The sequence below is a fragment of the Magnolia sinica genome, chromosome 9 (genome assembly GCF_029962835.1).
Source record: "Magnolia sinica isolate HGM2019 chromosome 9, MsV1, whole genome shotgun sequence".
Taxonomy (NCBI): Eukaryota; Viridiplantae; Streptophyta; class Magnoliopsida; order Magnoliales; family Magnoliaceae; genus Magnolia; species Magnolia sinica.
In genome coordinates this window covers 36579809-36597195 of record NC_080581.1, presented here as the reverse complement: position 1 = coordinate 36597195, position 17387 = coordinate 36579809, and the positions used below count along the sequence as shown (strand labels likewise).

At 40.4% G+C, this 17387-nt stretch overlaps 1 protein-coding gene across 1 annotated transcript in view; it reads left to right on the top strand.

Annotated features, from left to right (window-relative positions):
- LOC131254860 (ER membrane protein complex subunit 7 homolog) overlaps window positions 1-17387 on the top strand; it is a 31510-nt gene that overhangs the window by 13479 nt on the left and 644 nt on the right. The window contains exons 3-6 of the mRNA XM_058255564.1: window positions 11325-11433; window positions 16142-16205; window positions 16302-16418; window positions 16954-17062. Of these exons, the coding sequence (XP_058111547.1) occupies window positions 11325-11433; window positions 16142-16205; window positions 16302-16418; window positions 16954-17062 (399 nt within the window). The remainder of the gene's footprint in view (window positions 1-11324; window positions 11434-16141; window positions 16206-16301; window positions 16419-16953; window positions 17063-17387) is intronic.

Below are 17387 nucleotides of genomic sequence, written 5' to 3'. Positions count from 1 at the left end.
ATAAATTCTAGTTAATGCTTGTATCATAAGTGTATCAACGATATTTCAATATTATCGCCAACATATCGATATCATTAGAATTTTGTTTATTAGAAAAAATTTTATTTCAAAATTTTTTTTTTTCATGGGCAGGTGGTTGTATGCAGTGTTCAATTTGTCATTGATGATATTAATAATATCTCAATATTATTGATATCGCAACATGCGTGATATTGAGACCACAATCATTCGTTTCCTTTCCATTTCAATTGTTGATGATTTCTTGGTCAAAAATCATGTGTTGTTGATATTTTGCAATATCGATGAATGTTTGGATGAAAGGTTGGATGGTTAAATAGGCCGGATGGGATGGTTGGACTGATTTTTTACAACAACACATGCTTTTAAGGCCCCATTAAATGGAAACTTGTTATGTATGCATTCTCTTCGCAATTTATTTTTTATTTCTAAATATGCAAATATGTACATTTTAATATCTCCTGAAGTTTTGCTGAAAATTCCATCGTTTTCCCCATATTTCCCCGCTTTTATGGTTATCAGGGATATTATCGGCGATATCGTTATTGTTTTTGTATCCCTGGCCATCTAAACTTGTAGCAATACCAATACTTCGAACATTGCATCCAACAAAGTTTGCATGGTTAATCAATGTTTGTAAAAAGACTAGGTTAGGGGGAAGCAATTATGAGGAATTTTAGAATTTTCTCAACTAATGGAAGTTCTTATATGCCATCCATATTCCAGTCAGTGGTAGAGATTGGAGGATTTGGGTGCTGCATGATGATGGCTTCATCTCCGAGTAACCCATTGCTGTATTCCTATCTAGTCATCTCTTGATGACGATATAAAATTCAAATTTGACAAAGTGTGGTCAGCTCCGGTGCTGTCCAAAATCAAAGCTTTCATTTGCATTGCGCACTTCGACAAAATTCTGACGACAAGATGTTGGGTTTTCCCTATTAGATGCCCCTTTGCTGATCGTCTGAGGAATCGTTCGATAACGTGTTGGTTCATTGTGTTTTTGCTATAGATGTTTGGACAAACATCTTGTCCATATCTTCGACCTACTAAGCGTTCCCAAAAGCTGCGTTGGACGTGATGGCAAGCTGGATTGTGAGTGCTTGGTGTCCTTTGGATTGAAGGCTTTGACGGATGGCATATTCTTACTATGTTTTATGGGTCTCATGGCTCAAGTGAAACCAAAAGATTTTCAGAGGCTATCTGTACCCTTTGGAAGTAGCAGAAATGGCTTGTGCTTTGCTTCTGGGTTGGCCAAGGTTGACCATCTTTTTAACTCTTGCCCCTGGACATCACTCTGTTTTTAATTGGCCTGAGATCCTCTAGTATGGTGGTGGCAAGATGGTAGCCCCCCCTGGAAGGTAAAATTTGATGGGTGTGCCCTATGGGCAACCGCATCCCATGGGGTTGGTGGCAGCCTGGCTCATGGGTGCAAGAGGGAGGATTTTGCCAGATTTTCGGGCCCTATAGAGCTTCAGGACTACTTAGTGGAGGCTTGGGCAAATGTGGATGGCTGTTAAAGGTTGTGGTAGACCTAAAGCTTAACATTATAATTATCGAGGGGGATTCCAAGAATGCGATTGAGTGGGTCGGGTGGCAGATATCTGTGGAGATCATACGATTTTGTGGAGGAGGTTCGAGAATTCAGAACCAGGCTCCAGTTATCCTACTCTCATGTCCCTAGGATGCTAATAGGAAAGTGGACGATTTGGCAAAGAATCATGCCACGGCTTGATCCACCTTAGTTTAGGGATATCATTTTATCTTGTGTTTTATGAGTTTCGGGACATGTTTCTTTCATCTATATGTCAGGCTGAGTTTGGATGTTTGTGATATTTTGTTTTTGTTTTGATAAAGTTGGTTATTCATTAAAAAAAAAAAAAAGAAAAAAAAAAAAGAGGAAAAGTTGAAAAATGCAACTGTAGAATACTTCCATCAAACGTGTTCTTTGGGGGCAGTAGGTTTATCAATGTGTTGGCTTCAGGTCGGTTCCTGGCATAGTACCCTTACCCGAGATAATTGGTTTCTGGTATTGCCAGGTCTTTCGAGGATTGAGACTTGGATCCGATCAGGTTTGGGTACTCATTAGTTCTTTTGGCCTTTGTTTCAGTTGAGTTTGGGTTGACTTCAAGTCAATTAAGGGAATTTGCATGGTCGGGGTTCACCTGATGGGTGGGGACTAGATCACACACATGTGCCACTTTGACACATTTGTGGTGTATAAACGGGCCCTCTCACATGCGTGTAGCTTAGTAAAACTCATTTTTTTAAAGAGTTAAGCAAAACCTCATTACAATATTAGAATAATTAATATATAGAATATTACTATCAAAATTAACTAGATCTGACTTTGACTAGACGCCAACAGGACCCCGGTTTTGAACCGGGTCAAAATGGTGATTTCGAGCTCATTCTATTTCTAAGCAGATCCAAAAGAATGGACCTTGACTCATTCAAATCTGGTCGGGTACATCAGGTACCCACAGGTCCAGTTACTTGTAGACAACCCTAGCACTCTTAAGAAAAAGTTCAGAAATAGTAAGGAAGTGTTTTTTACACTTTCTTAAATTGTGGTGGAAAACGCGACGAAGGGGATTGAAGGGTCGTGAAGTCAAAGAAGCAATCTTTGCCACGAAGGTACACAAGGATCTAGGGCTTGATGGGTTCGATGGAGTTTTATCATAAATTTGGGAGGTTATGGAAGGTGGTCAAACGTTGGGATTTATGGAATTCTTTGAGAGGGGGCATATTCACAATGGGACCAACATTACATCCATCACGCTAATTCCAAAAAAAAGAAAAAAAAAAGAAGGAAAAAGTTGTGGTGGATATTTTGGACTATTGGCTAAGTAGTTTAGTAGGAAGCATTTACGAAATATTTCCTCATGAAAATGCTCAAAGAAGTCATTGGTTACATTATTTCCCATTATCAAGGTGCTTTTTCATTTTGTGGGAAGAAAAATCATGGATGACATTGCTGATGTAACGACTAACGACAAAGGCCTACCGAGTGTGGTAGGGCCTATAGGGTCAATCTCGGAGTCACCACTAGTCTTATATTTGTAGTTCAAGGAAAGGCTAGAGTCCTTGTTTATAGCCCGAAAATCAAATTGTAAGAATCCCTCCAATTTCTAGGAAATAGACTCCGCAAAGGTCTTTTCACCATTATCCTGGGTAAGGACCACAATTATAGCTTAGGAAGGTGTTAGGCACCCTACTCTACCTACAATATGGCAGTATCTATCTGAGGAGAGATTCCAGCAATCGGAATTTCAATAAATGGTTAATTGGGTCCCCAAAATTGAACAAAAGAAAGTAGAAAATAAGAATGTTGGAGAATTAGAGAAAGAAGCTAGCAAGAGGGGGATGTAGCGATTAGGTTGCTTGAAACATCTTCTCTTGGCTTTGATGAGCTCGATCTTCAAAGTTCTTAGACTTGATGCTTGAACGTTTTCTCCTCAAGATGAAAGCCCATGTGATTATGGAAGAGGGCCTCGTCTTGCATAGTCTTCATAGAGAATTGAGGGAGGAAGGACTAGTGACCCCCTCTATCTTCCAAGGTTGTTGGAGCCTTGTCTCACCAGTTCTAGGAGTAGAGCCGTACTCCATGGTCTTCGGGAAGGAATTCCCAAGCTCTTGATCCCCTCATGTTCTCCCTCTCCATAGGTCTTGCAAATTTTATTATTATTATTATTATTTTTCGAACTATTGGGACTTTAGGCTTGTAGGTGCTAACTATAGGAGATTTTAGAGAGGCAAGACCCCTCTCTTATAACAAGAGGACCTCCATTTACAGAGGACGGATCTCCACATGGTCTTTATTGACTTTAAGAAAGCTTACGATAGGGTCTCTAGAGAGTTAACCACCATATTAACTCTTTAGGAATCCCATTGTAAGCTTTCTCTAAGTCAATAAAGACCAAGTGGAGATCCTTTCACCTCTCCTATATTTCTCCATTAAATGTCTAGGTAGGGAAATAGCTTTAGTGGTAGACCTCTCTGGCATGAAACCATACTGATTTTCTGGTTTATTCATCTCATGCCTTGGTATTTGCTCAATCACTCTTTCCCAAAGTTTCATGATATGGCTTGAGAGATTAAACTTATAAGCCATACCATGAAACTTTGGGAATGAGTGATTCAGTAAATACTAAGGCATGTGATGAATGTATCAGAAAATTAGTTTGGTTTCATGCAAGGAAGGTCTACCATTGAAGCTATTTCTCTATTAAGACAATTGATGGAGAAATATAGGGAGAGGATGAAGGATCTCCGCATGGTCTTTATTGACTCAGAGAAAGCTTTCTATAGGGTTCCTAGTGAGTTAATCTAGTTGTTTTTGGGAAAGAAGTAGTACAAAGAAGATATATTGACACGATTAAGGACATGTATGAGGGAGTAGTAACAAATGTGAGGACCACCAGTGGAGAGACAAGTGAGTTCCCAATTAGTGTAGACTTGCACGTTGCCATTGAACCCATACCTTTTCATGGTTATTAAGAGTTAATGCATTTGCAAGAAGAGATTCCATGGTTTAGTTGTTTGTGGATGACATAGTTTTGATTGACAAGATGAGGGAAGGCGTAAACACAAAACTAGGGTTGTGAAGGAGTGTTTTAGAAACTATATGATTTAAAATTAGTTGGATTAAAGTAAAGTATATTGAGTGCAATTTTAGTAACAATAAGAGTGGGAATAAGGAATTAGTTAAGTTTGTTGACCAAGAAGTTTACCGAAATGACCACTTTCAATATCTTGGGTTGATAATTCATTAGAGTGGAGAGATTGAGAAGGATGTTGCTGTAGAATTCAAGCAGGGTGGAAGAAATAGAGATGTGGCTTAGAGTTTTATTTGATTGTCATGTACCACTCAACTGAAAGGGAAATTTTATTTGATTGCTGTAAGACGAGCCCTTACTTTATGGGACAAAATGTTGGGAAGTTGAGGAGCAACATGTTCATAAGATGAGTGTAGTTGAAATGAGGATGTTAAGATGGATGAGTGACAAGACAAGGATAGAATTCGAAATGAATGCATTTGAGGGAATTAGGAGTAAGACCAATAGGTAATAAGATGAGGTAAAGTAGACTTAGATGACTTCATCATGTGCAACGAAGTCTAAGAAATACACCAATTAGGAATGAGTTGGTACAAGTTGAAGGCTTTAAAAGGGCAAGGGGAAGGCCCTGAAGGACGTGAGTTGAGGTAGTAAGAAAAGACTTGACATATGGTCTAATTGAAGTTATGTATCTTGATAGAGCAGAACAACAGAAAAGGATTCATGTAGCTGACCCCAAGTAGTTGGGATAAGGCTTAAATGATGATGGTGATATGGGTGGAAAGGTTGTAATTTGAGGAGAGATGTTTGGATGAATGCTAAGAAAATTGGGGATGATTGACAAGTGGCATGATCTTGGATGCACATGGAGTGGTTTGAGTGTAAATTGAGGAAACTTTAAGGGTTTACAGAAGGTTCTAGGAGGCTTCTAGAGGCTCTGGGATTGAGTGGCTCCGATTGAGACACTTGGAAGCATCTCATGGGATAGTTTTGTAAAAAAAGGTAGCTTATTAAAGGCAGACTAAGGCTTTTAACGGTATTAAGTGGGTTAAAGAGTTAAAAGGAAAATGAAATTTGGATTTTGCATTTCCATGCAAGGATGTGAATGTCATTTTTAGAATGGTTTTCTGTACATAGTCCACACATGCATCTTTCGGTTTTTCGATGACAACTTGGTGGTTGGGTGTTGGATTTAGGCAATCTATAATTTTATTTATTTTTTTGGAAAAGGGAGTTGATGGGCTAAATAATGGTTCTAGTTTTGGGTAAAAGTTCCTAGGGGTTAGGGATTTGTGGGTTTCACAAGTTAGTTTAAATTCCTTCTTGCAACTGTCAACTGGTTTTTAAAGATAACACCCCCCCATGAAAATACAAGAAAGCCACTCTTTCACAACAAACTTGGCCCTCATAAAAACCTTCTCCACTAACATGTGGATATCTCAAAAGATCCTGCTATTCAACCCCCGCCTAGAGATCACAAAACCGCTAGCAACACTAACCTCCAAACCCCCTTACCTTTGCTAACTACTCCACTTCATGCCATGCTTGAACAAGAGCATCAATGAATCTCGACATAATCCAATGCGTGTTGAAAATTGCAAGGAATTTATACCAAACCGGCTAAGCCACCGCGTAGTGAATGAACAACTGGTTCACTAACTTTGCGGTCTCCATACACAATGCAACAATTGGGAATCACCATTCCACATTTTTGCAAATTATATATAGTCAACACTCTATTTCTTCCTGCTAGCCATGTAAAAGCCACAACCTTAAGGGGAGCCCCATAGGACCAAACATGGGATGTGGAGGCACACTCTGATCTATATGAGCTAACCAGGTGCACTTTGCAAAAGGACTTGAGCAAGAAGCAGTCGGATTTGGATTTCAACCACGCCATGGAATCCCATGTACTAGGCCATGTTCTACTGCAATGGAGGCATATCAATAGCAGAACGAACTCGCCACTTCCTCGTCCAATAGGTTCCTTCTACAAGGATTGCACTAAACACCTGGTCACTAGATGTGTCAAAGTAACGATCAATGGAGACATTCCCTTTCGGGGCAAGGCTTGCTAACTGTGGAAACTCCTAAAGAGGACAATCCCCAATCCAAGTGTCAATCAGAATTGATCTGATGCAGGACAATTAACCACTTGCTCTAAAAGCTCGAACTATTAGAGTATGGCGAATTAATCCCTTTATCTCATAGCCCAGGCCCCACATTTCATGGGTTAGGACCTCGGCTGAACCCCCTCGTGGGCCCCAAATCACATGGGCCGCCCACCCCGAGTGTGTCCCCGCATCCCACGGGCTACCCCACTCGAGCCCGGTGTGAAATGCGCATTAATCACCCCTGGTAAGGAGTCTCGAACACGAGACTTCCCCTGTGGGCCCCAAATCGCATGGGTCACCCACCTCGAGTGTGCCCCTGCATCGCACAGTTTACCCCACTCGAGCCCAGTGTGAAAATGCCCCTGCATTAATCACCCCTAGTGAGGAGTCTCGAACACGAGACCTCCCGCTCTGATACCAATTTGATGCAGGACAATTAACCACTTGCTCTAAAAGCTCGAACTGTGAGTATGACGAATTAATCCCTTTATCTCATAGCCCATGCCCACGTCTCATGGGTTAGGACCTCGGTCGAACCCCCTTCGTGGGCCCCAAATCACATGGGCCGCCACCCCGAGTGTGCCCCCGCATCCCACGGGCTACACCACTCGAGCTCAGTGTGAAATGCACATTAATCACTCCTGGTAAGGAGTCTCGAACACGAGACTTCCCCCGTGGGCCCCAAATCGCATGGGTCACCCACCTCGAGTGTGCCCCTGCATCGCACAGGCGACCCCACTCGAGCCCAGTGTGAAAATGCCCTTGCATTAATCCCGTGCCCATTGCCTCAAGCAAACCAAATCACCTCCTTAAACTTGCTCTTCACTCATCTCCTTCCACAATCCAGATGCCCTGTAGATTGATGAGCCTTTCATCCACCGCTTGCCTTCTTGTGTGCCATATTTGTAGACAACTACCTCCTTCCATAGATCTCTCCTCTCCCCCAAATCTGCACAGCCATTTCCCAAGATGGGCAAGGTGCATTTGTTCCAACATCCTAACCTTGCAGTCCCTTCCCAAACCTGCAAACATACTTCATCCTACTTCAAAAGGTGAAAGTTATGCTTCTCCTTGGCCCTTTGACACAAAAAATTGTGCTGTAATTTTTCTTGTCTCTCCAACATAACAAATGAGCATTTTAATCGGGACATAAAGTAAATTGGAAGATTAGACATGCCCGCCTTGAATAGGGGCAACTGTCAATTGATCTTGTGCACTGTCTGGTATTTTGATCATTACTTCGTGCCTGCATATCAAATTGAGCTGAAATTAGTCTCATTGGAAAGGTAATTTGATAGACTATAAGATGAATATATGGATTGGAGAATTCGAGTTCCGAAAACTTGAGAAATGAGAACTTAAGGTTGGAGCAGTATCAAGGCCTTAAGCATAAAAACTCATCCGCGTCCAAGGTTTTTATTTTTTTTCCCTGGCTGTCATGACCCTGGAATGCTGAAAAACTTTTTCCACACCCGGGGAAATTTCCCAATAAATGGGTGTGGGCAACCATGGTTAGGCTGGGCCCACACCTGCTCTAATGAATTTAGAGGTCCACTTTCTTAAGTTTTGGATGAGATCTTGGGTTGTGGTAGGGCTTGGGCTTAGTCTTGGGCTTGGGGATGGCTCGTGCTTAGTTTTGGGCTTGTATGGGTTTGGACTTCCATACTTGGTGAAAATTCTGCAAACGTTTAACCTTGATACAATGCAAGACTCTCTGTCCATGATGAATGGGTTAATTAGCCAAAGCACTGTTGAGGGGGTGTCTATAGACGTACTCATCATAGATGCACATGTGGGCTCTAAAAAAGAAAGTGGAATTTCAGACATCATTGTAAAGTAGATATGTAAAAAGCTTAGGATTGGGTGGATTGGCAATTCCTTTTATACACTTCAAAGAATGGGCTTTGGTTGTAATTGGAGGAGATGGCTAGAAGCTTGTGTATCATTTTTGTGCTTCTCAATTTTGTTTAATGGCACCCATAAATATTTCCTCAGAAGTGAAAGAGGGCTTGGCCTCTCTCACCACTTCTCTTCTCAATGATAGCCAATGGTCCTAATAAATTAATTGTGGGAGGTACCAACTTGAATATCCCCAAAAGCTTTTAATTGGGAGCTCCAAGCATCCAAATCTCTCACCTACAATTTGCCAGTGATACTCTTATCTTTTGTGTGGCTTCCCGTGAGCAAGTGTAATTATAAAAGCCAGCATGAGAATGCTTTGAAGCAGTCTCCAGTCTTCAATTAACTTCAACTATGTGCTATTGCAGCCATGGAAACTAATCAGAATGTAATGGAAGCTTTATTCTCCTCCATGGATTGTAGGGCGAGCTCTGGGTCCCATGAAATATTTGGATCTTCTGCTTGGGCGAACTCAAGATTGCTAGTGACTTGGGACTCGGTAATTAACAGATTTGAGAATAAGTTAGCTTCGCAGAAGATGTTGTCTCTCTTTCGTGGGGTGCATCATTATCATTAATCTGCTCTTGCCAATCTGCTAACCTACTACTTATCAATCTTTAAGATTTAGACTAAGTACCGGATAAGCTTGAGAAAATCCAAAGAGACTTTCTTTTGGAAGGACTAGAGGACCAAGGTGTGAATTCTATCTCATAAATTGAAACGAGGTTAAAAAATCAAAGGATGAAAGGGATGTTGGTATTTGTATGTTAAAGCATAAGAATTGAGCACCTTTGGCGTATAGTCGGATGCAGCTTGAAGCGAAGTGTCTGCAGATTTGGGTGCCAGAGTGGGGAATCGTCTGTTCTAAAGTGTTTTTCAAGTATAAACAGGCAGGAATAGGGAGTGGAAGTGCAAGACTGAAACACTATCTGAAGCGGGAGCAGCACCTAGTTAGAAGGATTGTGCAACTAAGTTTTGGCAAAAATGGTGGCCTGGGTTCAGTAAAGGATGAGATGCTCTGGAGGAGAACTATAGCTGCCAAATATGGGAATGAGAGGGGGGGTTGGTCCCAGGGTACAGTAGCAAGGGTCCATGGTTCTTTTATTGGGAAGCAATTCCAAATTGTGGTGAACTGTCAAAAAGGGTGTTCAGACCAGTGTTTTCAATACTCTTGTAGTATAGCGCGTAGCGTATGCTGCGGTGTGTATGCAGGTAGCATAGCTCCCTGGTAGCATAAGCTACGGGACATGTAGCGTACAATGTAGCGTAGGTAGCATATGCTACCTGAAATCTCCTCTTTTTTTTTTTTCCCTATGCTAGTTCAACACCTATTTTAAAATGGTGTTAACTCATCCCCATCACACGTGGCACTACAATAGATCAATCTGGAGCATCTAAATTGTGGTCCATATAATGGATAGAGCACTTGGATCAATCTGGACCATCCAAATTGTGGTCCATATTGTGAATTTGTGATGCTTCAGTAAATAAAAAGGAAGAGGTCACACTTAGAGATGTCTAAAGTCAAAGAGACAGATTTTGCATGGAAATATGTGGTTGACGATCCAAATTTGCTGTAAAAAAAAAACTCATAGGAATTATGCATTCTGTAAAATTTATCATATTTTCTATTATTTTAATTAAAAAATATTAAGTATCATGTAGCTTACACTCTAAGCTATGTAGCTTATAGAGGGTCAAACGCTATGCTATATGCTACGCGCTATTTAAAACACTATTTCAGACCTTCTTGAAGGGCTATGGTTTAAGGTGGGCAATGGTGAAAGAGTTTGCTTGTGAGGGAAAACATTTGGGTAAAGATACTCTGCTTGAGAGATCTCATGCCTTTTTTCCTAGCCATGTGAAATGTACCCTTGTCAACGATTCGTACAAGCTTATGGATGACAAGATAGTGTGATTCTAAAGCAATCTTTGGGATGCCGAAATAAATATGGTGATTGAAGTCCTGGATCTCTTAAAGAAGGCGGTCATTTGACTGTTTGGAAAGGATGAATGAGCTCGGGTGCCACGATCACATGCCCAATATTTGTCCAAGAATTTTCTCAAGGAGCTTTGTCTGAGTGTATCTCAAAATCTGCCTTGGGCTACATTGTGGGATCTCATGTCCCTTTGGTTGGATGCTTTTATGCAGGTGTCTACTGAAACAAGATCCTGATGACAACCTCTAAAAGCAAAATTGGGCCACTGCAAACATGTGAGTCATGTGTAGGAAGGATTCGAGGTCCTTAAACAATCTATTTATTCAGTGTGATGCTGGATCATCTATTTATTCAGTGTGATGCAGCTTGTGCGGTTTGGTCAAATTTTGTCTCTTTGAAATTGATTGGTTTTTGCTTGGTTTGATTGTTGATCTTGTGGACAGTTGGAACAATATACCTGTCAGGCCTTGTTGAGAAGTGTTTTTGTTTTTTGATAGTTGCTCCAAAAACTATTCCAAAGTTGAGAGTTGAAGCATTCACAGTTAATCTTGATAGCACAGCAAGTAACTTAATTAGACAGTAGTTTTCTTATGTATTTTTTTGAGGATTAATGGATAATTTTATTAAAAGCCCACTTGAAAACAAGACGGGAAAAGAATACAAGGGAAAGCATAAAATTACATTGTAGTTTTCTTATGTATGACTTGCTTTGAATATAAATTTTATGTTCTGTCATTATTCTTGTTGAGTGGATTCATTGGTTTTTCTGCATAATTCATATCTTGTTTTGGCAGGTGCTGGAGCAAAAGGGTTTGGCTTTCCTGGGAAAACATCAAATGCCAAAATCATACTCAATGGTGGCCAAAGAGTTTCTTTCCTTAGGCCTGATGGCTATTTCTCATTGTATCCAATCACCTTGTTTTTTTTTTCCTCTCATGCACCACATCTCTCTCCATGTTGTGTGCATATTAAACTTGATCTAATCATGCTTGTTTTTTTTTTTTCCTTTTCTTTTCCCTATTTATCTTTTGCATTGAAAATTCTATTTGATGAGAAAAACATGTTTAGTGAAATTTACTAGGCACACTGGCATTCACAAAAAGGTTTCTGTGCACCTCAACATTCAGCCGCATATCCATGTTGTGGAGTCACGTAAGGAGCAAAGTGAGAGAGGTAGCATGTTTCCTCCTTATTTAAAAAACGATCCAAAAGAGAGAAAAGACGAACCTCCTAAGAGGAATTTTATTAAACATGTATGCACCTCTCCATACATACACATTGGGCCCAGAAATAGATGACCTGGGCTATGAATCTGGTGGGTTACCCATCATTCAGGATGCATCCATGTCAATGTGGACTGTTGCCAGACTTATGATTTCTCATCTCTTATTTTCTAATGATGGAGTTCTTTTTATCAGGGGAAATAAGAGATCTCTATGGAAATGATGGAAATTTTCTGGACAGTTAATTAAGGAGAAGTTATTTTGTCATCTCACCCAAATGTCAACTGCAAGGCTTCTCATTCTTCAGAATTGCAAGTTTTTGTCATAGAAAGCTCTCTTATGTATCTTGGTTTCTATGTAAGGGTCATGTTACAAAAGCTCTTTTGAAGGATTGATGGACAAAGTCGCAGGATTGCAGGAGAGGAATTCAGGAAAAAGGCTTCACTGGGTGTCATGGGCTTGTATTTGTAATATGAAATTTGCCAAGCACACACGTGTGTGCAATATAGCTCATTTACGAACCACATGTGCCAGCATGGCATGATATGTCTGATATCCAATCCATCCATCATAACAGCAACACTATACTGATGCCGTAGCCCAGGATTCAGGGTGACCCACTGGCAAGGTGGGCCAGTCTGCAAAACAAATGCGCGGCTCTCAAAACTTGGTCTGAGGTTTTCTAATCCATCCACCTGGCCCACGCGCTGAGTGGATCAGATTTACTTTTAGGAAAACAAGTACATTGTCAGACCAACCGGATGGATGGATTGGATCTTGTACTTATGTGACATGCTGGCAGTGGCACGTGTGGTGTGTACCTGGGCTGTATTGCACGTGTGCATGCACTTAAGAAAGCTCTTATTTAACCCAACTGAGGGAAGTTTGGGTCTTTGAAGGCTGGTGGTTGTCCAAAAGAGTTTGCTTCTTTGAATGATTTGGCACCTTTTGTCTAACGAAGGCCTCTGGTTGAAGTTGATATATTCAAAGTATCTGCAAACTGTAGAGTTTTGCTTGTTATTGTATTCTCCTGTGGTATAAGATATATGGAAGAATAATTCCTAGAATCAAGGATGGGCTTGTGGCTGGTTGGGGAGGGTGATCTTAGTTTCTGGTATGATGCTTAGAAGGGTGACCGGCCTCTTATACATCAGGAGGTTAATCAAAAATGAAAATTCTCTCCTGGATGTTTGACTCAAGAGATGTTGTTATGGCTGATGGTTCTTGGAAGTTCTATTTAATTTGTAAGCAGTTACCTGATGACATTGAGTGTGATCTTCTTAGTGTTTGATTTCGCTTTCATCTATAGATGATAGGCTTGTTTGGGGGCACTCAGCTATGGGATTTTTTTCACCAATTGGATATGGTACAAGTCAATTCCATAAACATTTATTTCTTCTTCTTCTTCTTTGTTGAAAGGTGAGAACACAAACTCTTACACAAGTTCTTGGCTAAGAGCAGTCTCTGAAGGGAAACCCATTTAGTGAAGAGATTTCTCTTTAAAAGTTGGCTACCAACTTTCAGAAGGTTAATTGAATCATATTATCCCAGTGATCTGGTCTAGATCTCCATAAGGATTCTTTTAAGCTTAATATGGATGGGGCATCGCATGGCATCCCAGATCTAGCTGGTGTTGGTTGCGTTGTTGAGGATGGAAGAGAATTGTGTTTAGATTTTCTCAATCTTATGGTGTATGTTGAATACGGTGGCAGAAATGAAAGCCTTGGTAGATAGGATCAGGTATCTTATTGGTCTTAATATTCGTTATCTTATTGTGGAGAGTGATTCCGAAGTTTTGGTGAGAATAATAAATACCAAGAAGCTAAATGTGTGGTATGCGTGGCACTGGTGGATTATCCTAAAGAAGGCTTGCTTGGATTTGGTCATTTGGTTTGTTCATGTATATAGAGAAGGGTTAGCATGTGCTTTGGATGGACGGGGAGGTAATTCCTCATCTAATTCTTCTTCAACAAGCATGGAGATCTGCCTCTTGTAAAGTCTAGATTGCTTTTATATTTGACGAGTTTTTTTATTTTGGATGTTGCATATGAGAAGTTCTTGGTCATAATTACAAAAACTTGTTAGTCACAATAAGAAAATGGCCTCAATCCTGAAGGCTAATTTTGCTTAAAATAAAAAGGTTTGCAAATGTTTGGTGGAAGCTAGTTTACTAGGCAGGCTAATAAGTCCCAATTCATTTTTTTCCACCTGAAACACAAACCATACTGCAATCTGAATCAATACAATGCCTGTTTGTATTGTACCTGGGTTGCCAGTTCCAGGGTACCATTGGTACCAACCATCTGTCATGGGTAACAATTTACATTTGTTTCTGGTCATTTTGTTGCTCTCTCTCTGTTCTAATAAAACCCTTAGGCTATTGTAGCTCTTCGTATTGTGCACTCTCTACTATTTTATTGCTCCTGTTCTTCTTCTTTTTGACTGCTACGGCAAATGTTGAATGGAAAGACAAACAAAGAATATCAATATTATTTGAGTTCATAGACCTTCAAAAGTAAGCATATCTGTGAAGTCTAGGAAAGCAATGGTTTGCAATGATCCCTTTGGTATTGTACATCTTTAGCGGCTTGTCCATGGACTCAAAAATAACTTCACTTTGGACCCATAAGATCATCGACAACAGCAAGAGGAAATACATCACTACCAGAATTAGTAAGAGCAATTGTCTGTGTAGAAATAAGGAACATTTACAAAGAATGTAACATCCTTGGAAATGTACCCTTTTTTTTCTTTTTTTTCTTTTTTTTTTTTTGAGTCAGGACAATAGCACTTCCATTATTTTTGATTGCATATCCCAAGAGCATATACTTAATTGACTGATGATTTACCTTATTCCTAGAGAACCCTAAAACTTGGACAAAACACTCACAACCAAAGGCTTTTTGGGGAACAGAAAACAGTTGCAGAAAGGGGAGTGTAGGAGAGAAAGGAGGGAGGTGGTCATAATTCTCTGAGACCATGTAATCAATCACATGATGGAGAAGAAAGAAGACAAAAAAGGAGAAGAAAAGAACTTTGTAGAAAGGGTTGTATAAAAAATAATCTCTCCTCGAAAGTGCTCACGGTGGAAAATTTACGCAAGAGAGGAATGATCCTTACAATTTACACAAGAGAGGAATGATCCTTCCTAATGTGTGTCTCATTTGTCATTAAACTTAAGTATCGGTGAATCATCTTTTCATCCATTGCGAGTTTGCTAGGAAGATCTGGGAGGGGCTTATTGTCAACCTTGGTTTTCAGTGGGTTATGCTGGGTTCTATTGAATTATTCTTTTCATCTTGTCATGGTGGGAATAAATGGAAGAAAATATGGAGTCTGTCTTCTAGCTGGAATATGGGTGTTATGGATGGAAAGGAATAGTCTCTGTTTTCGAAATCGGAAAAATACCTCTTTGGAGGTTAGCATTGTGGCTACGGAGTTGGTCATGGAATGGGCAGTCGAAGGAAATGCAATTGTGGCAGACCGGTTCTCTAAAAGTTGGGCAGAATTGTAGTAGGTTCTTCTTCTTCTTCTTCTTTTTTTTTTTCTATTCTTTAGGTTGCCTTGCAGCTTCTTATCAATAAAACAGTCGATGTTCAAAAGAAAAGAAAAGAAAGAAAGAAAGAAAGAAAAAACTCTCCTTGGACACTCATAATTTTTTATTAACCCTAACAAAGATATAAAGGAATGGTTTCCTATGGGAGCACCAAAGTGTATACATACACATCCTTATAAATTAAACTTCAGATATAATATGTAAAATCCCAAACACTCAGATTCATGTTCATGCACACACACTCTAGTCTCCTATAGGTAGAGGCCAAGGCTTGAGTAGGGAGCATGGTTTTAAGATTTGAATGAGTCGATATCTGAGTCGATTCGCACTTGGTTGGACCCGATCCAATCCAACACCATGAGTCACCCAGACAAGTGACCCCTGACTCGGGCAAGTCGGGCTGATTCACCCTCGACTTGGTCGAGTTGTGACTTGCCTTGAGACTGAATTAGTCGGTTTGAGTTGTGAGTCTTAAATCCATGGTAGGGTGACCAATTCATTTATCATTTCCTTTGTTGGGTTTTGCAATATGGAGAAGAGGGACGTTTATTTTCTCATACCACTTGGGCCCATCTGATCTGTGGACCGGTCTGTCCCTGACTGCTACCCATTGCAGAGAATATGTACTGTTGTTCATTTTGTTTCTATCTGCTCTTTTTTCTCATACAAGTTTGCCCATCCGATCCGTGGACCAGTCTGATTTTTGGGCCATCGCATACCTACAACGTGCCTTGCATGGTATGTGTTCTCTGAATTCCCACATGCAAGTGAGTTGACCTAGCATTCCACTTCATACTTAGAAGGCGTTACTCCTTGACCTGTTATCCTAAAGCCACAATGTGCCAGCTGGAACTCATCTGATTGAAGTGTCTGCAATGGGGTATTTCTTTTCTCCGGTAGGTTTTTTTTTATTTGCTTTTCCTGCAAGTTCTGTTCATGAAAATAATCGTCCATTGTGTTTCTCATAATCACCTCACCTGTTATATGTTCAGGTACGTATTGATGTCAGTGCTAGAAATCATGGTAAGGTTCAGGCGGCACTTACAGAAACCAGGAGGGCTCTGAATGAATTGATATTAGAGCCTTTACGTGAAGAACAATATTATGAGGTGGGATAAGATTCTAACTCCAACCTGCCCTATAACTGTACTGATACAGTAATAATTCTTCTTGCTATATAATGGGGTAAATTCCTCCATGGGGCTCTGGGGCGTACACCCATGAGCAGTTATGACCACTGGATGGAAGGGGCTCATAGTGGATTAATACATGGCCACATAATCATAATGATTGGAGGATCATAGCCATTTAAGGGCCTGCAAAATGGATTGTTAGACTATTCTCCTTCCATTTTGCAGGCCTTTGATCTGATGGATGTGATCATCCAATCACGATGATATTTGGCTCATGTGCAATCCATGATTCACCCCTCCTTTCCAGTGGTCAGTAATGATCCTAGGCGGCCCACCTGAGCCCTGCCAGGACCTTAATCAGATGGATCATCCAATCATGGATGAGTTTTCACTGTTATATGGTATGATTTCTTAGTGGATGATCGCTTTAATCACTCATATTTACCAGGGGACCTTTGGTTCGGCACTGCTTCATTGCTTGTGTTATTTATTCATTCACTCATTTTTGCAGATAAGGGAACCTTTCTCTGTAATGTCTCTTTTGAAGAGCCCAATGGGTTTGATGCTTGGCTTCATGGTGATCGTTGTATTTCTCATGCCCAAACTGATGGAAAGCATGGGTATGAGTACTCCTTTACACTTCAACCACCACCTTGTTGTTCTGGCTACTATCTCAAAAGTTGCCGACCCGGCTAATGTCTCGAAACTTAAATGGGTCTGGTTGTGTCACAAAATTTGCATTGAGGAATGGCCATGGATCTCCTTTCTCCTATTCGGAGAAAATGAGTTCACTTGCCACTCAGGCTGGTATGGCTGATTTTCTCTATTCTGCTCAGGATTGAATGTGCATACTTACCAAGAAAAACAGTTTAACAGCTTGAAGCACACCATTTAAAAAGCACAGTTGCTATCCGTGTCTTTGTCAAGATTTTGCGTCTGGTAATC